The 24,651-nt window shown below is 48.1% G+C and overlaps 1 protein-coding gene across 2 annotated transcripts; it reads left to right on the forward strand.

Annotated features, from left to right (window-relative positions):
- The first annotated feature begins 2,588 nt into the window (after positions 1-2,588).
- Positions 2,589-24,651, forward strand: PIRT (phosphoinositide interacting regulator of transient receptor potential channels). Of its 2 annotated transcripts, none has more exons than XM_032280253.1 (2): positions 2,589-2,798; positions 21,282-24,651. In XM_032280253.1, the coding sequence occupies exon 2, from the start codon at positions 21,420-21,422 to the stop codon at positions 21,831-21,833; it is 414 nt and encodes a 137-aa protein (XP_032136144.1). In that variant the 5' UTR covers positions 2,589-2,798; positions 21,282-21,419; the 3' UTR covers positions 21,834-24,651. The 2 variants fall into 2 exon arrangements, with proteins under 2 accessions (XP_032136144.1, XP_032136143.1); XM_032280252.1 differs by lacking the exon at positions 2,589-2,798 and adding an exon at positions 7,409-8,958.

The following is a 24,651-nucleotide window of genomic DNA, read 5'->3' on the forward strand; positions in this document are numbered from 1 at the left end:
TGGTGTTTTCCCAAGACAGAGGCCCTACAACCCACTGCCTGGCCTGAGGCCCATATTGATGAATAACTCAGTCGCGTCTTGGAAAAAATACAGCAGAGAAGAACAAATTTCTTCCTCCAAGAGCAGTTCCAGAAAAGAATTAGGGAAATGACCAAATCCTTATGAGAGGGAGCTGTTTATATCTCTAATGGCTGCTCAGCAATTCTTCATGCCCTGCGGCAGTATGGAAGAGGTAGTAGGATTTCTGAGGACTAAAAATGAGTTGAAGTGGAGATGAGAGTCTCCAACTCTGGAAAAGCTATAAAGATGGGAACAAGTGGAGGCTCAGCAGTGAACTATGTAGCAGCAGCAGCTATGGATGACTTGAAGATCAGACCTCCACCTCCATCTCCATCTGCAGCTTCCTCACTACCACCACCACCATGACCACCTCCACCATCATCACCACGACCACACCCACCTCTACCAATACCACCTCCACATTAATCACCGTCACCAAAACCAAAGCTGACACATCCAACAACAGTGCTATCATCAGTACACTCACCAACACTGTAACCACCACCATAATCACGACTCTCCTCACCATCACCGCTTCATCACCACTGCCACCACTTCTACCTCTATCAGCTCCACCTTCACCACCACAGCCTGCATGGCCTCCAGCCTTTAACTTCACTCCCTCCAAGGCCTCCACCACTATCTCCACCATCACCTCCACTTCTACCACCACCACCATCACCTCCACCATCACCTCTATCATCACCACCACCACCTCCACCGTCACCTCCACTTCTACCACCACCACCTCCATCTCCCCATCACCTCCAATTCCACCACCTCCATCTCCCCATCACCTCCAATTCCACCACCGCCATCTCCCCATCACCTCCAATTCCACCACCTCCATCTCCACCATCACCTCCACTTCCACCACCTCCATCTCCCCATCACCTCCACTTCCACCACCTCCATCTCCACCATCACCTCTACTTCCACCACCTCCATCTCCCCATCACCTCCACTTCCACCACCACCATCTCCACCATCACCTCCACTTCCACCACCACCACCTCTATCTCCACCATCACCTCCACTTCTATCATCACCACCATCACCATCTCCACCATTGCCCCACCACCACTATCACCATCTCCACCATCACCGCTACTTCTATCACCACCACCACCTCCATCTTAACCATCACCTCCACTTCCACCACCACCACTATCACCATCTCCACCATCACCTCCACTTCCACCACCACCACTATCATCATCTCCACCATCACCTCCACTTCCACCACCACCACTATCACCATCTCCACCATCACCTCCACTTCCACCACCACCACTATCACCATCTCCACCATCACCTCCACTTCCACCACCACCTTCATTTTCATCATCACCTCTGCTTCTACCACAATCACCACCACCTCTATCACCTCCATCACTTTTCTTTGTTCCTATATGTCCTTCAAGGCTCATCCTAACCATCAACCTTCATTTGTTTGTTTTATTTTGTTGCCGTTGGTGTTTTTATTTTATTTTTATTTTTTTGAGACAGGGTTTCACTCTCGTTGTCCTGATTGGAGTGTAGTGGTGGGATCTCTGCTCACTGCAACCTTTGCCTCCTGAGTTCAAGTGATTCTCCTGCCTCAACTTCCCAAGTAGCTAGGACTACAGGGGTGTGGCACCATACCCAGCTAATTTTTGTATTTTTTGTAGAGTTGGGGTTTCACCACGTTGGCCAAGCTGGTTTCAATCTTCTGAGCTCAACTGATCCACCCACTTTGACCTCCCTAAATGCTGAGACCAACCATTAACTTTTTGAGGAAGCCTCTCCCATCACCACCCTATGCCAATCTTCCTTTGTGTTTTCTTTCTTTCTTCCTTCCTTCCTTCCTTCCTTTCTTCCCTCCTTCCTTTCTTGCTTTTATTTTTGACAAGGTCTTGCTCTGTCACCCAGGCTGGGGTGTGGTGGTGCCATCTCATCTCACTGCAGCCTCAACCTCCTGGGCTCAGACTATTCTCCCACCTCAGCCCCACATGTAGCTGGAACTACACATGCGCGTTACCATGTCTACCTGATTTTTTTGTTTGTTTTTTGCTTTTTGGTTTTTGTTTGTTTGTTTGCTTGTTTGTAGGAAGGTTTTCCCGTGTTGCCAAGCCTCTCCCTTGTGTCCTTAATTGCACGGCACAGACATGGAGGTATTGAAGAGTTTGGATTGGACTTGCTGGTTTAGTTGCCTGGTTTTGCACATAAATCGTATAGTTCTCTTTATTCCCAATGCCTAGCCTAAAACAATGTCTGGTATATAATAGATCAATATAATCAATATTTGATGGTAAGATGCATACATGACTACATGAATCTTAAATTATTTAAAAGCTAGTAGTCTTAATTATTTGACATTCTGAAATTGCAGTGAATATTATTGCTTATAAATACTATTTCATTTATCAGCAAAGTGTGAAATTCGATTTTCTAATTTCCAGTTCACTGTGAATTACCAGGCCAGAGACAGATGGCGAAGGAATGCTTCAAGTCGATTTCAGATAGCAGCACTGCTTCACCTCCACCACTAGGTGGCAGGCGCACCCCACGAGGAGGCCACTGCCGCCCTCGGCCGCAGCCCCGCGCCTGCGCGCCGCGTCCCACCCAGCCCCAGCTACTTCCTGGGATTGACGCCCCCTCAGGAGGGGCAGGTGCCGGAGGATAACGATGGCCCTGGAAACCCGCCCCCCGCACCAAGAAAGATGTTCCTTCTTCCCCCACTGGCACTCCGACTTCTGGTAAACTCCACCAGTCCCTTCACTCGTCATGTCCCCAGCTCCCCGTCCCCACCTCCCCATATACAATTCCCCTCGCCTTCTTAGCGCTCGCGACGACCCGCGCAGGGCCCAGCGGGCTGCTGTCTCCAACACCACTGCTCAGTTCTATGCGCCGAGAAAGAGGAGGAGGCTCCCGCCAAGGACACCTTGAGAATTGTCTGCTGTGTGGGGCTGCAGCTGACAGGAGAAAGAGAGACAGGAACAAGTTAAAACTTCAGAAGAGGCAGGAAGAGAAGGGGGCCGGAGGTTAAGGGTAACGACGCTAGGTGGCCCCGAGACAACTGCTGGAGCCCAGCCAGAGTCAGAGAGACAGCCGTACTTGGGTGTCTCTAGAGGGCCAAGAGGACCAGACCAGCAGAGACGTAGGGTCACAGAATCCCATCTCCTTGGCCAAGGCCCCCGATGGGAAGGGAAAGGAGGCAAAGACAAACGCAGTGGGAGGGGCAGCAGGTGGAAGGTGGTGGCCCCTCCCTGGGATGCCTAAGTTGGGTAATTGCTTTGCATGACTTTCCTGGACGCTGGGTAACAAAAGAGCCTTCTTGCCCCGCTTGGAGGGAGCCTGGAGTCTTGTGGGCAAAGGGGGCCTCTTCTCCTCCACCCGCACCCCCACCCGCATCCCGGGTCGGGAGCCCCTCCCTCCCAGCCTGCCTCTCCCCTTACTTCCGCTGGCTTTGCATCTTGCTCTGCTCTTGGGCGCAGTTTGGGAGGGGGCTGGGACTCCCTCTGAGCATAGTTTCCAATCGTTTACAAAAGTGGTGGTGTTTTCTTTCTGCTTGCTGTTTGTTTGGTTAGGATAATGAGCTACCTAATGGTTATTGGACTATAATAAAAAGATAGCAAAGCAAACCGTGAAAGACAAGGATGTCAATTATATGCTCAATTATATGCACCGAGAAAGAGAAGGGACAGAATCCCCCTGGAGGCTGTCAGCATAGGCACCTCTTTGTCAGTTTTGTCACCGACAGCCAGTGACAACCCACCCTGGACTACTTTCCCTGGTTAGAACCTCACTCCCCCTCTGCACTGGCATTGGCAAGAGATACCCAGGGTCCCGGGGAAACTCCTGCTCAGGGCAGTCACTTCCTCTGAAGTTACCCTGAAGGTTCCAATTTGCTCATTCTCCTGCCTTGGTGTGAGCAGCAGGGAGAGTGTAACTGGGTTCCAAGTTCAGTTGCTCCTGAGATCAACTATAAAGAAAGTGACTTGGGCGAGGCGTGATGGCTCATGCTGGTAATCCCAGCACTTTGGGAGGCCAAGATGGGCAGATCACAAGGTCAGGAGTTTAAGTCCAGCCTGGCCAACATGGTGAAACGCTGTCTCTACTAAAAATACAAAAAATTAGCTGGACATGGTGGTAGGTGCCTGTAATCCCAGCTACTAGGGAGGCTGAAGCAGAATTGTTTGAACCCGGGAGGCAGAGGTTCCAGTGAGCCAAGATTGCACCATTGCACTCCAGCCTGGGAAACAAGAGCGAAACTCCATCTCAAAAAAAAAAAAAAAAAGAAAGTGACTTTATTCCAAAGCTAGCTTGGGGGAAGAAGTACAGCCTTCCTGCCTTAAGGGTACTGCTTCTCTTCTGGAACAGGAAGCAGCGGTTTGTAGAAGGGGATTTTGCATGAGTGACATACAGGGGAGGAAACAAGCAAGGGGTGAGAGGGTCTGCGTAACTTCCAGTGCCTTATCTGTGTGCAGAAAATGCAGCCCCTGACCAAATGGCATGTGGGCCAAAGCCCACATTGCCAAGCACCTTATGAATATTCACATGACTCTTTATTCATCATTGATGGGGCACCTCTCCTCTCCTGGGCCAAGGCGCTGTACTGGGATCCAGGGCCACATGGAAATTGACACACAGCCCTCGCAGAACTCAGGCAAGTGATAAATGGCACGGTGGGGAAGCAGGCAGCCACATCTGGAATGAGGGAAGTTCTCTAAGTCAGAAGTCCTGTGTCTTCGATAAATAAATGTCATGATCAGAGGAGGGAAAGGCTGTTAGAGGCAAAAAGAAGTGCTGGACCTTCTGGGTCAAGAGAAACTTCCATCTCAGCCTCCCAAGTAGCTGGGACCACAGGCAGCTGACACCACGCCTGGCTAATTTTCAATTATTTTTTGTAGAAAGAGTCTCTGTTGTCCAGGCTGGTCTCGAACTCCTGGCTTCAAGTGAACCTCCCGCCTTGGCCTCCCACAGTGCTGGGATTACAGGTGTGAGCCACCATGCCCAGCCTCAAAACACCTTCAAAGTAGGATCCCAACAAGTTCCAGTGATTACTTTTAGTAGCTATGCCTCCAGTACTTTCTTTCATGGTTTGGGCACCGAAAGTCCCACATTTCTGGAAACTCATCAGTACCCAGTAAAGCTGGATGGCTGATCACCTTACCTACCACTGCCTCGTGCAGCACTGGACTGGTCAGGTGAGGGGCACAGCGCTGAGCAGGAGCAGCTACCAGCTGGGGAATTAGGGCACTCTGGATAAGAGGCTAAGAACAATCCCCAGGCAGTGACCATCCCTGTTCCTGTCCGCTTCAACACCAACAGCTGCAGCAGCGGCCTCTTTATCCCAGGACACCAGAGTCACCTGCCATGTCACATGCTGGCTCCTCGAGCTGCCTCCTCTGTCCTGCTAGGAGGGCGTCTGCAGACAGAACAGCTTCTACCTGCACATGTTCTCCTCTGATGCTTGCTGCCCTCCCCAATTTACATATATACTTAAATACGTACTTATACACATGTGTATTATATACATATATAATGTACCTATTCTTCAAGCACTTGCTGTGAGCATTTTCTCATTTCATCTTCATAAAAACTCTCTGATGTAGTAATGATCCCACCCGATGAATACGTGAGGAAATTAAGGCCCAGAGAAGTAATTCATCCAAGGCCAAATACAGAGATAGCAATACACCTCACATAGCTACCTCATAGAGGTATATATATATATATATATAAAGAGCTTAGAGGAGTGCCTGACATGGGGAGAATGATAAATAAAGGTTCAACTTTTTTTTAGACAGAATCTCGATCTGTCGCCCAGGCTGCAGTGCAGTGGGGTCATCTCAGCTCAAGGCAACTTTCGCCTTCCGGGTTCAAGCAATTCCCTGCCTCAGCCTCCCAAGTAGCTGTGATTACAGGCAGCCGCCACCACGCCCAGCTAATTTTTGTATTTTTAGTAGAGGCGGGGTTTGGCCATCTTGGCCAGGCTGGTCTTGAACTCCTGACTTCGTGATCCACCCACCTCAGCTTCCCAAAGTGCTGGGATTATAGGCATGAGCCACCACGCCTGGCAAGGGTTCAACTCTTATCGATGGCATTATTCTGCCGCTCTGCCATGCCCTGCAGATGGGGGAGGGAAAAGCCTGAACTTTGTAAAAATAAATAAATAAATCATTTGATTATTTGCATTGCAAAAGAATTCACTCGAGGCTCCTTTGCAAGCCAGGCCACTTGGTTTTCCAAACTGATTTGAGTATAAAGTCAGAGGCCGATTCACTCTAATGACTGTTTCTTTTGCTTTACAGAAGGTGTGGAGTTTGATTAGGTCCCATTTGTCTATATTGGCTTTTGTTGCCAATGCTTTTGGTGTTTTGGTCATGAAGTCCTTGCCTACACCTATGTCCTGAATGGTTTTGCCTAAATTTTCTTCTAGGGTTTTTAATCGGCAACCAACAGAATGGGAAAAAAAATTTTGCAGTCTACCTATCTGTCAAAGGGCTGATATCCAGAATCTAAAAAGAAGTAAAACAGATTTACAAGAAAAAAACAAAGAAGCCCATTCAAAAGTGGTCGAAGGATATGAACAGACACTTTACAAAAGAAGACATACGTGAGGCCAACAAACATACGTAAAAATGCTCATCATCACTGGTCATTAGAGAAATGCAAATCAAAACTATATTGAGATACCATCTCATGCCATTTAGAATGGCTATCATTAAAAAATCTGGGGACAACAGATGCTGGAGAGGATGTGGAGAAACAGGAACACTTTTACACTGTTGGTGGGAGTGTAAATTAGTTCAATTGTGGAAGACAGTGTGGCGATTCCTCAAGGACCTAGAAATAGAAATTCCATTTGACTCAGCAATCCCATTACTGGGTATATATCCAAAGGATTATAAATCGTTCTACTATAAGGACACATGCACACGAATGTTCATTGCAGCACAGCTTACAATAGCAAAGACCTGGAACCAACCCAAATGCCCATCGATGATAGACTGGACAGGGAAAATGTGGCACATATACACCATGGAATATTATGCAGCCATCAAAAACAATGAGTTCGTATCCTTTGTGGGGACATGGATGAACCTAGAAACCATCATACTCAGCAAACTGACACAAGAGCAGAAAATCAAACACCACATGTTCTCACTCATAGGTGGGTGTTGAACAATGAGAACACATGGACACAGGGAGGGGAGCGTCACACTCTGGGGTCTGTTGGGGGGAAATAGGGGAGGGACAGCATGGGGTGGGAAGATGGGGAGAGATAGCATGGGGAGAAATGCCAGATATAGGTGATGGGGAGGAAGGCAGCAAATCACACTGCCATGTGTGTACCTATGCAACAATCTCGCATGTTCTTCATATGTACCCCAAAACCTAAAATGCAATAAAAAAATTAAATTAAAATAAATTTTAAAAAAGTCAGAGGCACCCACCTAAGGCAAAGCAACTCACATCCTCAAAATCCTTCCAAGTCAAGTTCCCCTGGACACTCATGACAGGCCTCTCACTGCCCATTGCCCTGAGCAGAGATGCTCATCTTCAGAGGACAGAGGGTATACTCAGCCTGATCCCTCCCAGCAGCTCAGGGGACAGGCTCACCCTCCTAGCTCTTTGCATCTCTAGGTATGAATCACACAGCAGCCTCTGCAGAGCCTTCCAGGCTTGGAATCTCCTGCTCATTGCACAGGTGAGGAGCTCAAGATGACAGATATGGGAGAGCCTCATACCTGCCTTGACGTCAGCTTCCCCGAATGAGTCCTCAGAAAGCCCTCCCTGCGGACCCCAGAGGATGCCCCCCAGTGTATTGCTGCCAGTAGCAAGGATGCCCACCCACCATTATCCTGACGAGCAGCAGCTGCGCACATTCTCAGGTTGGCATGAACAAGGGCAGGAGTCGGTGTGCCTTCCGGAATCGTAGGCAAGCTTGCTGACCTCAGTGTATCCATCAGCCTCCTGAGAACTGGTCACTCAACAGCTTACACCCGCTTCCCCAAGCACAGTGTGGTGAAGGTTTATAGCAATGAAAACCTTTTCACCCACCTTGCACTGATCTTCATCATTCTCTTCTTGTCACCGTGGCAGCTTGCATCCCATGAAATGCAACAGGGCATCCTCAGGAATGACTGGAGGAGTGAAGGGGAACAGACTCTTTTGCCTCAGTTTGAGATGTCGGGCCTGGAATGGGGGTAGGTCCTGTTGTGGGCTCCTGGCATGTTGTAACATAGGGTGCACACCCATAGGCATTGGAAAGTTCTAAGAAGCGTCCCTGCCATCTTGCAACCAAGGATGTTTTCTAAGTCTGCATGTCCCCCCTCCAACATCCAGAATAAAGACAGTTCCCAGATCAAATTATTAAGGCTTGCACTGAACAGAGCCAGAGTACCCTGAGTCAGCCAGAGGACCCTGAGTCAGCCAGAGGGTATGACCTGCTCTTTGGCAACCCATCCCCACCACCATGGCCACCACACACCTTCACCAACCCAGAAATTCCAGGTCTTCTGATTTCTGAGCCTGGGTCAGGAGAAGCTGCCCTGCCTAGGCACCAACGGGGTACATGCCTCCATGAAACTTAAAGACAGACTGCAGAAAAGCATCATGAATTTTTCACAAGATTCATCTCATCCTGGCTGAACAGAGCTGAGAAAGCTACATTCAGAGGACCTGTGCCAGCAGCTCGCAAAGAGTTAACCCATTAGGCCATCGCCTGGTGAGCTCATCCCTGCTGGAGCCTGCTCAGTTGCTGGGATTCGCAGCACGACTTCTGGATGTGGTAAGGGTGGCTTTCTCTGGCTGGCATGGACTTGAGCAGAAACTCATTGCTGACTTCCTCTTCGCACGAGCACCGAGTGATTCGCAGGTCCCCCATCCTCCCCTGGGACATTGATGACAGTAAGTAAGGAGGGAACGTTTCCCTCTGCCCTTCCTTCCATCTACCTGGAGGAAGAAACTGGTTTTAACTTTGCTTTAGAGCGTGTTGTCTTTGAACTAGTGTTGGAAGGTAAGCAGGAACAACAGGCCAAGAGAGGGCTGTGCCCTAGGAGGGGGTGAAGCCAGCCTGGAGGCACTGCCTACTGAGGGTCTTAGCAGACAGTGGTGGCCGGAGGAAGGGAGCCAGCCCTTGCTGTGTACCAGAGAGAAGGGAACTTGTGGGCAGAGGGCTGCTTCAGACCTGCCTGTATAGCATCCAGCCTTCAACCTTGGCAGCCATTGTGGGAGGGGCTGGGCAGGGACTATCCTCCCAAACCTAGGTGGAAGAAGGAGCCAAAAAAAGTCAGACAGTAAAGTGCAAGGCCACTCTGGACCCCAGAGTACATGGCTGCAATCTTGGACCCAGACAGTCCTTCCAGGCGCCCCATATCAGACCTCAGCAGCTGCCAGTATCTTCCTCCTACGGCTGTGGCAGGTGCACGGGGCAGGTGCCAGAAAAACAAGGTGGAGTGCGCTGGCTGGCTCGGGAGTTTTATCTGAGAAAGGGGGAACAAGGCAGGCATATGAAAACATGGACAAAGACATAGCTTAGTCAGGCAACTGTGTGCCTTAGGGACCCTGCATCCGGGTAAAGCCAGATGTGATCACACACATTATCACTAGAGCTATTTCTCTGCCCTGTCACTGGCCAGGGTCTGGGCACCAGCTGGGTGTCCTGATGAGGGAGGTGAGTGGCACCCTCCAGGTTTGACTGCTTTCCTAGAAGCACTGTGAGCAGGTGACAGATGGATGGCCTAGGCCATTGTGACAGCAGCTTACTCAGAAACTCTCTAGCTTCTCCCTTATCAGCCCAGGCACTTGGCCCCCACTCACCTTATCAGAGGGGTGCACAGTCACCAACTGAATGTCCTGGTGAGGGAAGACTGCGCCACCAGAGAAGATAAGGGACCCTGGGGACAACCCAAGCTGGAGCTGGGTAGGGTGTTATCGGGGACTCTGTGAGAGAAAGAGGACGACCCTCCCCGCTTCTCACCACACCAGGTCTTCCACAGGAACAATACGTGGTGTTATTCCCCCCACTTCCATCCCGCTTTCCCCGCTTCTCCTCCAGACTCCCCTCGTTGGGCCCAGCCTCTCAGCAGCAAGGTAATGTGTGCCTCTCTCCTCTGCTTTATGCTCTTGCAACTCCCAGAATCGCCCAGCTGCTGTCTGAGCTCTCTAGATGGAGGGGCCTGGCAGGGGAGAAGCTCAGGAAGGGCCGGATAACTCCAGGCCCAAGCACAGCAGCACAGCAGGGCCTCTTACAATATTAGGGTTGCCAGATGTATTGCCAGATGTCCAATTCAATTTGAATTTATGACAAACAACGAATACTGTTTTTGCATGCACAGGTCCCATGTAATATCGGAACATTCTTAGATGAAAAAAGTATCCATTATTGATCCGAGACTGAAATGTAACCAAACACCTTGTAGTTTTATTCTCTAACTCTGGCAGCCCTATTAATACCAACCATATTTCAGCACATTCAAAGGAGGACAGCGCCAGGGAAAGGCTGGGGAGTGAGCTTGGGGGTGGAGGTGTACAGGTACTGGGTGGTGGAATGCAAGGAAGGAAGGCAGAGAAGAAAACAAGAAGGAAAAAAGGCAGGGTCCTCTCCTCAATAAAGCATAAATAAAAGAGTAGGAGTGACCAGGCGCCGTAGCCCACGACTGTAATCCTAGCGCTTTGAGAGGCTGAGGTGGGTGGATTAGCCGAGGTCAGGAGTTCAAGGCCAGCCTGGCCAACATGGCAAAACCCCATCTCTACTAAAAATACAAAAATCAGCCAGGCATGGAGGCATGCGCCTGTAATCCCTGCTACTCAGGAGGCTGAGGCAGGAAAATTGCTTGAACCTGGGAGGCGGAGGTTGTGGTGAGCCGAGATCGTGCCACTTCACTCTGGCCTGGACGAAAGAGCCAAATTCCATCTCAAAAAAAAAAAAAAAAAAAGCAGGATTTGGAGGCCCGAAGCTCTGAGCTTCAGTGTTCCTAGCTGCAAAATGGGAATGAAATGGGAAAGATAAGAGTATCACCCTCATAGAGCTGAGGATTAAAAGAGACTCCCCAGGTGAAGAAAGTGGCACGTACTGCGCATCTTATGCTGGATTTGTGGCATGGTGACGGTGGTGACATTGAGGCCACTGTGCCACAGGTCTCTTGCTGCTTGCTAGCCCCAGCTCGGGGACTCCGGCATCCTTGGCAGCTCCTATCTCCTCAGCCAAGGCTGCCACTGCTGCAGTTCTGTTCACTGACTGTGCCCCACCTTGGGTGTCCTCCCCACTCGCTTTTCCCATAATTTGAAAAGAAATGTTAAAACCACCCCAAAGAGAAGCAGGATAGACTTGAACAAAGTCTGGAGATAGGCAGGCTGCAAGACTCACATTCCAATCCAGATGCTCTCCTCACCTGTGAGTAATCTTGGGCAAGTCACTTACACCTCTCTGATCATCAGTTTCCTCACCTGCAAAGTGGGATAAGAATATACCTTCCCCAAAGGACTGACTTGTGGGGAGATGAAGTGATGAAATGAGGCAATGCAGGCAAAGCATTCAGCATGGCTCCCGCCACACACTAAGCAATCAATAAATGGTAGTTATGATTATTGTCTAAAAACCACCTGCTCTCCCCTGCTGCCGCACGGCTTCTTTGGCCTTGGAGAAGCAGCTGAGGTACATTAGAGATTTTTGCAGAGGGAAGCCTGTCTTGGCGAGGTGAGCCGTCACTTACAGGCCAAAGAAGAGAAGCCGGGAGGAGTTGGTCAGTGTGTCCTGGCTTTGCACCTTCACAGCTGTCTCCCTCCTCTGTTGTGAGCTGTTCCCATCCTAACACTTGGCTGTAAGATCAAAGAGAGTTGTTTACAACCACCAGGTGGGAAGGAACAGGACCAGGGACTTGATAAGGCAGTGCTAGCCACTTCCAACCTTCTGTAGTTCAAAAGAAAAAAAATTAATTGCAGGGTAATTGCAGCTCTGCAAACAACCCACAAAGCCCCATTTAGCCATGTAACAAATGTTTACTGAGTCCTCAGCCTCCGCCAAGGGACCAAGGAAGTCATAGGTCTCAGGGTGCAGGAAGGTAGGAGCCCCCAGCCCCAGTCCCTCAAAGAGTATGGAAGTGAAGAAAGAGCTTCTGGCCCTGTAAGTACAGACACATATCTGGTCATCTGCAGGGAAATCATTCACTTATTTCACTGACATCTGCCATTCTGTTAAGCTGTACCTTACAGATGCTCAGGAATCTACTCAAGAGAAAAGGATTTGGCCTTGCTTGTCTCAGGACACTCATTGTTCACCCATATTCTCACCAAACCACATCTGGGGGGAATGCATATAGCGTATGTGAGAAAAGGCCAAGAATTTTCCAACCAGTTCTCTCCCCTCTTATTTGAGACATCTTGTTACTGCATTTGTCCGAGACGCCGTGGTCCAAGCGAATGTGCACACCGCAAGCTCCTCTTGGGAGAAGGGGCATTGTCTTACTCACGTCTGTAACTCTGTGTCTGGCAAAGGGTGTGCTGCAATGCTGGTGAGCACCGTTCACTGTTTAACGGCCTGGGAAATATAAAATCAACAGCCAGACGCTGACAAGATAAGTGTACGCCAGGTCTCCAAAGACAGGGATAATTCCAAACACAAAAGGCAGATGCACAGACAAGACGTAACAAGATTAAAAGACAGCCCTATTGGTACCTCCCTTCTGGGTATGTTTGTTCAGCCAACCAAACCCAGTCTTCATTCAGTTCAGGGACCCCTGGCTCCTGAAAGTCTGAATATTTCTTTTTTATTCTTTTTTTTTTTTTGAGACAAAGTCTTTCTCTTGTTGCCCAGGCTGCAGTGCAGTGGAACGATCTTGGCTCACTTTAACCTCCGCCTCCCCAGTAGATCAAGTGATTCTGCTGCCTCAGCCTCCCCAGTAGTTGGGATTATAGGCGCCCACCACCAGGCCCAGCTAATTTTTATATTTTTAGTAGAGATAGGGTTTCACTATGTTGGCCAGGCTGGTCTCGAACTTCTGACCTCAGGTGATCCACTTGCCTCAGCCTCCCAAAGTGCTGGGATTACAAGCGTGAGCCACCGCACCTGGCCAAGTCTGTGTTTTTCTTCAAGGGATTTTGAAGAAAATGTTTTTCTTTCTCTCTTTCCAGAGACAAGGTGAAATTCTTGTTTTCATTCCCTCTCTCCTTCTCTCCCCACAACCTCTTCCCAATTCCAGACGTTTCCCAGAAGCACTTTCTCTTCCTCTCAGGATCTCCTCTTTCTCAGAGTCAGTTCCTGTAGAGCCAGGTACCTCTCAGCTTCCAGATTTCCCTTTAGTGTCTCTGCCCTATTCTGGGATCACGCCTCCATGCCTCACCTCTACTTTCCTTCACTGTGTCTCCTGCCTACGCCCTGCTGTGGGTCTCCAGGTTCCATCACAGGGCATCAGCCATGGTCGACATTCCTCCATTCCTGGTCAAGCTCTACTTCTATGTGTGCCTCTCCTCACCCTACTGGATTATTATTATTAAGGCTTTCACAGCTCTTTGGGGTGCAGTGTAATTTACACAATTGAAATGCACAGATCGAAGTGTACCATATTGACAAATGGATCCCTCATGCAGCCCCCACCAATATCACCACATAGAACATGTCCATCCACCCTGGGAAATTCCCTCGTGTATCTCCCAGTTGGTTCCCCCTCAAGCCCCACAACCATAGTCCTGAGCTTTGCCACCTTAATTAGTTCTTAGCTGGCTTCAGAATGCCATGTAGATGGAAACATACAATATAGGTACTCTTTTATATTCAATCTCTTTGACCCAGCATGTCTGTGTGGCTCATCCATGCTGTAGTGTGCTTCGGAAGTTAGCTCCTTTTTACTGCTTAGTAGTAATCCATTGTGTGATTATACAACCACTTATCCTTTCTTCTGTTGAGGGACGTTTGGGTTGTTTTCTTTTTATTTATTTTTTTGCTATTATGAATAAAGCTTTTATGACTATTCTTAAGTCTTTTCTCAGACATGCATTTTCATTTCTCTGGGACAAATAAATATTTGAAAGTGGAACTACTGGGTCAAAGGGAAGATGTATATTTAACTTCATAAGAAACAACCAATTTTCCATTCCCACCGGCTTGGGTTGTTCCATGTTCACACCAACCTATGGTATTGTGAGATTTTCACATTTTATCCACTGTAGTGAATGTGTGGTGATGTCTCGTTGTGGCTTTGATCTGTATTTTCCTGTTAAACATCAATGTCAAGCATTTTTTCATGGGCTCCTTGTTCACTTGTTATCTTGTAATGAGTCTATTTAAACTGTTGGCCCATTTCAACTGAGCTCTTTGTCTTTTTATTAATCATATGTAGCCTTGACAGATGCTTTATTTATTTATTTTTTTTATGAGACAGAGTCTTGCCCAGTTGCCCAGGCTGGAGTGCAGTGGCACAATCTCGGCTCACTGCAACTTCCATCTGCTGGCTTCAAGTAATTCTCCTGCCTCAGCCTCCCAAGTAGCTGGGATTACAGGTGTGTGCCACCACTCCTGGCTAATTTTGTGTATTTTCAGTAGAGACAGAGTTTCACCATATTGGCCAGGCTGGTCTCGAACTCCTGACCTCAAGTGATCTGCTGCCTCAGCCTTTCAAAGTGCTGGGATTAGATTACAGGTGTGAACCACCACGCTAAGCCCAGATACATATTTTATAAATATTTTCTCACAGTCCAGAGTGAGATTTCCTATTCATTTCCTACATGGTGTCATCTAACAAGCAGGCATTTTAAATTTTGATGATATCCATTTTATTGATTGTTTTTTTCTCTCTCTGTCTTGTCTACCAAATCTTTGCCTATCCCCAGGTCACAAAGATTTTCTCCTGTGCTTTCCCCAAAATCTTTAGTTTTACCTTTTACATTTAAGTTATATTCATGATCCAGCTCTAGTTTTTGTTGATGGCACAAAATGGGGTCAAGTTTCATTCTTTTTCCATATGACTATCCAGTTGCTCCGGCACCATTTGTTGAAATGACTTTCCTTTCCATGTTGAATTGCTTCGATGCATTTGTTGAAAATCAATTGTCCTCTGTGTTTTTTCCACCCTCTTCCCTTCCCTTTTCTTGTCTGGCATCTCTATCCCTGCCATGTATCCATGTAAGATGCGAATAAGCAATTCCTTCAAACCAGGAAATGGGGCCCGAGTTATATAGCCAGGGATTATCACTATGGGGGTTTCTGGTCATGCCAGGTGGATCCCCAGGCCTCTCTAATCCTCTTAGCACTAGGGGTCTATGCAGTTGATTTGACCTTAAAGGTCAGCAACTACCTAGGGAAAGCCATGCTGATTGGGGGTTGGAAGACCACAGAGCTCTAGGGATAAATCTGCTTGTGGAAAGGGAAAGGAACCATGGTTCACACTGAGGCTGAGACTTATCCAAGTCCATGGTCAAACTTCCCTAACTATCCCCAATGCCTTTGTGCAACTGGCTCGTTCTAATCAGAATCCAAAGGAAGGAACACGTTGCATTGAGTTATACCTTTTAATTCTCTTTGTTTAAGTGTTTTATTGGCATATATTGTACACACACAGAAACGGTCACACCACAAGTGTGCTGCAGTACTAGTCCACTCCCTCGTAGACAGCTGCCAGGCCAAGAATCAGAACATTCCCGGCACCTTAGAAGTCCCCATCAGGCTCCCTTCTGGTCACTACTCCTACCAAAGGTAGCCACCACCCTAGCCTCTCATAGCATAGACTGTTTTACATGTTTTTGAATTTTATGGAAATAAGATCATGTCGTGTGCATTCTTTTTCTGTCTGGCTTCTCGTTGCTGTATAGTCCCAGACTAGCACTGTTTCTTGGTGCCAGCCTGCAGCCTGCTTAGCCTGGTTGTGTACTGTAATTAAGTCCCCACCCACTAACTCAGCCTTCTGAAGCTCCAAATGGGTCCCTAGGGGAGACGGACCCATCCACCCTTCTCCAGTTGCTGCTCTGAAGGCGAACCGATATTCAAATCTGAGGTGGCTCAGGAGGTCCTGCAACTCCAGCCTTTCTCGGCTCCTCCACAGGCCCAGCCTCTCTGGGGTCTCAGTCCTTGTCCAGTCTGGGGTGTCAGCACCTTCAAGGAAACTGAGTATACTTATTTCGTAGGGCTGTCATGACAAATTGCCACATTCTTGGTGACTTGAAACAACAGAAATTGAATGGCTCACATTTCTAGAGGCCGGAAGTCTAAAATTAAGGTGTTGGTAGAGTCGGGTCTTTCCGGAGGCTAGAGGGAGAATCCACTCCATGCCTCTCTCTCAGCCTCCAACAGCCCTTGGCATGTCTTGGCTTGTAGAAACATTCCTTCCATCTCTCTTCTGCACGTAGCCTTCCCCTCTGTGTGTCAAATTCCCCTCTCCCTCCTTTCATAAGGAGGACACCAATCATTGCATTTAGAACTCACTCTAACTCAGGATGTTCTCATCTCAAGATCCTTATCTGAATTGTATTTGCAATGACACTTTTTCCAAATAAGGTCACATTCTGAGGTTCTGGGTAGATGCATCTTTTGGGGGCCACAATTCAACTCCCTACAGTGAGTGAAAGATCTCCTGAATCACACAAACCCAACTACCAGTAACTTAATTGAAGTGTGAAAGGGTGGTTCTCACTGGACCAGCCCCCCAAGTGTTACCTTGTCCCCTGCAGAGCTGCAGCATCTGGGCCAAGTCTTAAATTCTGAGAATTGAGGTTTTCAGAAAATCACCAATTCATGGGTTGTATGAGTTTTATAACATTTTATTAAAGCCCTAATAAGATTCTGTTTTTTCTATACCAAGGCTTTTCAATAGTAGCACTGTTGGCATTTGGAATTGGAAAATTGATTGCTGTAGCAGACCATGCAATTGTGTGCTGTAATTAAGTCCCCACCCACTAACTCAGCCTTCTGAAGATCCTAATTGGCCTCTAGGGGAGAAGGTCCCATCCCTACCCTTCTGCAGTTGCTGCCCTGCAGGCCAGCCGACATTCAAATCTGAGGTGATTCAGGAGGTCCTGCAACTCCAGCCTTTCCCGACTCCTCCACAGGCCCAGCCTCTCTGGAACCTCAGTCCTTGTCCAGTCTGGGGCGCCAGGACTTTGGCATGCTTTGGCTTGTAGAAGCATTCCTTCCATCTCCACTCTGCACATAGCCTTCCCCCCTATGTGTCAAATTCCCCTCTCCCTTCTCTGAGCAGCTGCCAAGTGCCAGGCTGTGAGCCAGGTGCTATGGAGTAGAAGAAGAGGAAGCCCAGCCTCTGTCCTGAGGCAGTTTTTAAGCTATGCAGGAGAAAACGCTGGCCAGAGCAGTGGCTCTCCACCATGTTGATCTTCCCCACCCCAGCGGACATTTGCAAGGTCTGGAGATATAGTTTAATTGTCATGATAGGGGCAGGGAGGAAGAGGTACCACTGGCATCTAGTGGGTGGAATCCAGGGATGTTGCTAAACATTCTATAGTCTACAATTCTATAGTCCTACAATTCTATAATCTGCCACAGCAATCAACTGTCCAATCCAAAACACCAACCGTGCCATTGTTAAAAAGCCCTGGTACCTCACTGAAATGCAGATCATTTTTCTCCCTGTGCAGACATCATATTGCTGTGTGGGAGCATCTGTACTTTAACAAGCTTCATCAAGTGATTCTTACATACAGCAACTCCAGACCTTCTGAATGAAGTTTAGACCCTAAAGATCCACTTCTGGCTAAGATGGAATAACAAAGACTGGATTTATGCTTCTGCCTGAAATAACAAAAAAGCAAATTAACAAACGAGACATATGAAATGATAGTTCACAAGAGTGTGGACATCAGGCAATGAAATAGAGTGATAAATGAAAGATGGGAAAAATAGTGAGAATAGCCCAACCATTGCCCCAGGTTGCTGCATTAAGAGAGTTTCCAGACCACAGTACAAGGAAGGGGAACATAAATGGAGACTGGAAGACCCCCCAAGTTAAGAAGGAAGTGAGAGGCGGGGTACAGTGGTTCACACCTATAATCCCAGAACTTTAGGAGGCCGAGGGGGGCGGACAACATGAGGTCAAGAGTTAGGGACCAGCCTGACCAACACAGAGAAACCCCATCTTTAAAAATACAAAATTAGTCAGGCATGCTGGGGCATGCCTGTAATCCCAGCTACTCGGGAGGCTGAGGCAGGAGAATTGCTTGAACCCAGGAGGCAGAGGTTGCGGTGAGCTAAGATTGTGCCATAGCACTCCAGCCTGGGCAACAAGAGCAAAACTCGGTCTCAAAAAAAGATAAAAAAGCCCTGGTATAGAAAAAAAATAGAATCTTACTGGGGCTTTAATAAAATGTTATAAAACTCCTACAGCCCATGAATTGGTGATTTTCTGAAAACCTCAATTCTCAGAATTCAAGCTGATTCATTACCTATAGACATCTGAAATAGCTTTAGAAGTCACCTAACCAGGATGGGTGCGGTGGCTCACACCTGTAATCCCAGCACTCTGGGAGGCCAAGACGGGTGGATCACAAGGTCAGGAGTTCGAGACCAGCCTGGCCAATATGATGAAACCCCATCTCTACTAAAAATACAAAAATTAGCCAGGCATGGTGGTGGGCACCTGTAATCCCAACTACTTGGGAGACTGAGGCAGGAGAATTGCTTGAACCCAGGAGGTGGAGGTTGCAGAAAAAAGAAGTCACCTAACCAAACTCCTTTATTTTATAAATGGAAAAATAGAGACCCAGAAAGAAAATAATTGCAATGACAACCAAGGCCATTTCCTGAACACATAGAATCTGTCAGACAATATAGCGGTGTTTTTTGAAATTTGACTGTCACAGCAACCCTATGAGGTAGACACTCCATTATCCCTGTTTTATATAGGGCTAGCAAGGTTCAGGGGCTGAAGTCACCTGACCCACAGCACATAACTAGAAAACTGCATTCAAATCATGTTTACTCTGATGCCAAAGACCTGGATCTTTCCATCACATGCAGCTTCTGCAAGTAGGTTCAGTGACTTGCTGGAACTGTGAATAACTAGGCTTCATTCTTCCCAGTACAAAGTTCTACCCACCGCCCTGCCCTGCCCGCCTGCTTCTGTTTATAGTTGCTGCTTGCCTCTTGCCTGGTCACAGTTACAGAGAGGTGGGTGGGAGGGAGGGGAAAGTAGACATTCCCTCTGCTCAGGGGAAGAGAACTGCTTCTCTTTCTGTCATTGCTTAGAAATGCATCCCTCCCTGCCCATTCACTCTCCCAAGGATACATCCTCCCTTCCAATAAATTAATGGTTACTGTTTCTTTGGGATTTCGTGGACCATTGCAGATAGATAGATAGACAGAAAGGCAGATAGGTAGGTAGAGAGAGAGAGAGAGAGAGAGGTGACAGATGGACACGATATAGGGGCCAATTTTTTTTTTCTGGGCAGACACTAACAAAACCAATGACGCTCTTCCATCATAATCATTTCCTAAAATGAAGAATATTCCAACACCAAGGAAGGACTCCACTCCATTACATTCCAATCTCAGAATAAAAAATACTCCTTCAATTGGAATAAATGTCATATTATGAAAAACATACAACAGGATTCTTCTTTCTCACATCGTGCAGTGGATCAGTGTTAGGGGATTATACCAGATTCATTGAGAGATTGTGTTACTACAGGATGAAGCCCCAAAATGAAAATCTCAGGATTCTTATAGTTGAGGAACCTTCAGGACCCATCCAGACCAGCTGCAGTGCAGCGCAAGGAACTTTGAGGCCAAAGACCTTGGCCCGATGGGGAAGGGTGTAGTTCGCCAAGATCCTAAACCCCACTGGGTCTCAGTCTCTGTCCCTAGAAAATGAGACTAAACTAGTGACCGCATTGCAGAGCCAAAAAGATGTTAGTTAATTCCAGCAAGGCCCATTTTCCTCTCTCCGAATCAGGAGTCAAATGTCCCTGCAGTGGTCCCAGCCTCCAGTTGAACACTTCCTGTTCCTGAGTCCCCTCACTCCCAGATGGCAGCTCCTAGGAACAAGCCCTTCCCTGCCCAGCCCCAGCTCTCTTCTCTGGCACCACTGAGAATCACTGCATTTTAATGCCTTCATCACAACCTTTCCAACTTCTGGAAGCAACAATCACATCGTCCCCTGTCTTCACTGAAAAGGGCTGGAAATGACTACTGAGAAAAAGAATTCTGGTGAAGGTGATCAGACATCCTCATATGAGACCAGCTTGCAATAACCAGCACAAGATTTCCTAACAGCTTTATGATCCCATCCCTACCCCCAAGCCCACAGGGAAAAAAAAAAATCCCTTTTTAAATGACTACTTCACTTATGTAAATATACCACAGGCTCCAAAGGGAAGCACACACTAGGTCCCTATGGTTACAAAAGCACCTTGTAATATTTTCAGAGTCTTAGGAAGCAGAGATATGAACTTTAATATTACCAAGGCCAAATAGCTGGCTGGGCACAGTGGCTCACGCCTGTAATCTCAGCACTTTGGGAGGCCGAGGTGGATCACTTAGATCAAGAGTTTGTCACCAGCCTGGCTAACATGGTGAAAACCCATTTCTACTAAAAATACAAAAATTAGCCAGGTGTGATGGTGCGTGCCTGTAATCCCAGCTACTCCAGAGGCTGAGGCACGAAAGTCAGAGTCTTTCTCTGTTGTCCAGGCTAGAGTGCATTGGTGCAATCTCGGCTCACTGCAACCTCCACCACCTGGGTTCAAGCGATTATCCTGCCTCAGTCTCCCAAGTAGCTGGGATTACAGGCACTCACCACCACGCCCAGGTAACTTTTTTGTATTTGTAGTAGAGACAGGGTTTCACCATGTTGGCCAGGCTGGTCTCAAACTCCTGACCTCAAATCATTTGACTGCCTCAGCCTCCCAAAGTGCTGGGATTACAGGCATGAGCCACGGCGCTCAGCCGGCATGAGGGTTTCTTGAACCCAGGAGGTGGAGGCCGCAGTGAGCTGAGATTGTGCCACTGCACTCCAGCCTGGGTGACAGAGGGAGACTCCCATCTAAAAAACAAAAGAACAACAACAACAAAATATATATATATAGCTTTTGTTTGTTTCTAAAATGGCATAACTGTTCCCTGTTTTAAATATTAAAAACGATTGAATAAAATGTTATAATATTTTATAATATATATTATTTATAAATAAGAAACCTTATTTATAAATAATTTATTTACAAATAAGAAACCTTGGGTGGTTTCTTATTTATGTGGATGACATTTCATTTTCTTTTTTCTTTTTTGGTTTCAGCACAAAGACCTTGTTCACCCTCCACTGAGAGTGGGTCTAGAGATGGATGCTGAGTACAGGAAGGCTGTGTGAGGATTCCTTTGACTCCACTCTTATTTCCAGCTATTGCCGGTCCTAGGCTCCCAGTCCTGAGCAGCCATGACGATGGAGACACTCCCCAAGGCCCTGGAGGTTGATGAGAAGTCTCCAGAAGCCAAGGACCTGCTGCCCAGCCAGACTGCCAGCTCCCTGTGCATCAGCTCCAGGAGTGAGTCTGTCTGGACCACCACCCCGAGGAGTAACTGGGAAATCTACCGCAAGCCCATCGTCATCATGTCCGTGGGTGGCGCCATCTTGCTTTTTGGCGTGGTCATCACCTGCTTGGCCTATACCTTGAAGTTGGGTGACAAGAGCCTCTCCATCCTCAAAATGGTAGGGCCTGCCTTCCTGTCCTTAGGACTCATGATGCTGGTGTGCGGGCTGGTGTGGGTGCCCATCATCAAAAAGAAACAGAAGCAGAGACAGAAGTCGAATTTCTTACGCAGCCTCAAGTCCTTCTTCCTGACTCGCTGATGGTGGTTTCTGCATTCTCCCGGCCACCTTGACTGGGAGAAGGAGATCTGATGACCAACACCCGACATCCCCATCTCCTCTGTGGGGTGCCATAAAACTGATCCAGGAAAATGCTCTTCCTGACCCGGTGGGGAAGATAGAGCTCGGGACTCCACTCTCCATGCAGCCGGGAATGTTGCTGGATGTATCCGTTTCATCCCTATTCTGACTGATGCTTCCTCGGATCCTGGCCGTGGCCCTCCTTTTGGTCACTCTCATCCCCTGCCCCCACATCTAGGCATCATTCATCCAACGCTCTCTGCCAAGTGCAATGCATGCTGGGAAATTCTTCGGGGGTGGGCTATGCCCCAGGGAGAACCTCATGTTTACATATCTCAGTGTCAGAGCTGGGTTCTTCATTTGCATCCTTCTGGAACCAAAACTGACCCACGGAGGTCCTTTACAGAGGAGGAAAGGATGGCTGAGTTCTGATCATTGGGTTTGACAGCCCCAGCTCCATTAGCAGGCAAGACACTGACTTTAATTTCAAGATCCCAGACAGATCACAAGTATCAAACATTTCAAAGACTGAACAATGAAGGGAGGCCTGAGAAAAACATTCTCCAAGACGGCACATGCCCCTGGACATGATTCTCAGAGTTAGCTGGCTGAAGGGAAGTTTAGTTCTTAATTCTATTATATTTACATCAGAGGCAGTAGAGTAGGCTAGGGCATGTCACAGTTTCCACTTGACCTTCTAACGCCTTCTCATTGACCACTTTCTTCTCTGAACTTGGTCATTAGCCAAGGACAAATGCATGTTGCACTAATTTCTTCTTTCTTCCTGCCCCTGCCTCTACCTCTGCATCTAGAACAGCAAAATGGAAAGATACAGAGGGATCCTGCAAGATGGTTTTCCTCTTCACTTCCATCAAGATCAAAATTGAGAGGATCAAGTTCCATATCTGAATGATCTGTAGGTTTCTAGAGATGGCATTCACCTTAAAAAATTCAAATTTCCATTATCCCTGCCCCCACTCACCAAAAAAGGCAAATATTTATTAAGTGCCACACTCTGGGATCAGCCCTGGCTGGGAGCAAGACGCCATCCCTGCTGTCTTCTTGCTTCCCAAAGTGACAGATGCAGACAAGCCAACTGGCAAAATGCGGGTGGTTGTGGAAACACAGGAGGTGTCTACCCCAGACTTGTGAGAGGATGGAGAAATTCCCAGAGGCCATGTCCTCCAACCCAAAAACAAAAGAAAAAAGACAAGAGTTAGCAAAGAGGGGAAAGAAAGGCATTGGAAGCAGCAGGAGCTGCCATGTATGTGCAGAAGCAGCTTGGGTAAGGAGAACATGGTGGAATTAGAAAACTGCACAGCCACTTGTCTGACCTCCCCAATGTTTCATCCCTCTCTTGCCCAGCTTCCCACCTCTTCCCCAAGTGCCTAGTGCAGCTTCTCCTGGAGGCACATTGATGACCTCCTGGGGCCTATGGTAGAGACGGGAAGTGGGTTTCCAGAGGACCCAGCAAGCAGAGAGCCCCTGAGAGGTAAGTGCTTCCGTAACTCCCTGTGGCAACCAAGAGGCCCGTGGGTGAAAGATCAGAAGCCGTACCTGTGAGGAAGCCAGCTATGCCACCTTAGGCCAAGCCAAAGACCCCTGAAGAGCATTTGGTAACAAGGTGTCCGAGGAGAGCATCCTGCACCAGAATCACCCTTGGCTTGAGCTAATTCTCTTCACTCCACAGCCTCGTGGCCTCCCAGTCACCATGGCCACCTCTCTCTCCTACAGGCCTCCAGATAACCCCATCCTCCATGGCAGTTCCATATGTAGAGCTGGAATCCATCCTCATTCCCTCTGCATTGTAGGAAAATCCATGGAGGCAAGCACTTGTGTCATGGGGACCACCCCTAAACTGATCCACCTAAGGAGTCAGAGTTTGGGGAGCTCATGGCTGTTGAGGCTCACCCAGGGTGGCCATGGCCTTCATGCAGATCCATGCCAGTGTGGCCAGGTCTCTAGCTCACATCGAGCCCTGCACACAGGCAGTCAGGACCAATCTTGGGAGTGTTGCAAGTGCTATGTCATTAATTGTAGCTTTAGTGCCTCAGTGACAAACCTTGCAGATCGTTTCCCTTCTTCTGACATGAATGCAGATTTGAGATTGGCCCTATAATATCACTCTTGCATTCCTGGATGAATTCTTAAATGGGAGCAAATGGGATGGGCTCCTGGATAAGTCACTGGAAACCCACACTCCTGGTGCCTCATTTCCTCTGCCCAGGAGCTTGTAGCCTGGGCACAGCTATATGAGGAGGGCCCATTTGGATGCTGCTATCACGGATGTCTTAGTGGAAGGAAGTTTGGGGACAACCACAACTCCAGAAGTCCAGGTTCTGGATTCACCTTGCAGACTTTCGCAGTACCTGCCTCCATTTGCTGCCCACTCAAGCTAGTTTCTCAGCAGAGAAAACGTGAGGAAATATCCCCAAACATCATCATCCCCATGGGGATCCTCCACAGGAGTGTGGGCTGGAAATGTTCCTGGGTCACACCGAGGCAGGACATTGAGGTGTTTGCCATTGCCTGCTGCCCCGTGGAAGGCTGAGGCATGGATGCACCTGATCTGGGAATGCAGCCCCGGTCAGACTCCACATTTCTGTGACAAAGGATCACCTGCAATGATTTTTTCATGTCAGTGGGTCAAATGACAGAACCAGTTTCCATGTTTTGGGCTCACTAGATTGTATCATGCTCCCCATGGCTATTCTGTTTGGGAGAGTTTGATCTAATCCGAAGCCTAAAGGAATCAATGTAATGTTGAATTGTATTCTAA

The sequence above is a fragment of the Sapajus apella genome, unplaced genomic scaffold, assembly GCF_009761245.1.
Source record: "Sapajus apella isolate SASKATOON/1434 unplaced genomic scaffold, GSC_monkey_1.0 scaffold12, whole genome shotgun sequence".
In the NCBI taxonomy this organism is placed as follows: Eukaryota; Metazoa; Chordata; class Mammalia; order Primates; family Cebidae; genus Sapajus; species Sapajus apella.

Excerpts from the sequence above, each read along its gene's own strand:
- PIRT (XM_032280253.1), top strand. The coding sequence starts at position 21,420 with ATGACGATGGAGACACTCCCCAAGGCCCTGGAGGTTGATGAGAAGTCT.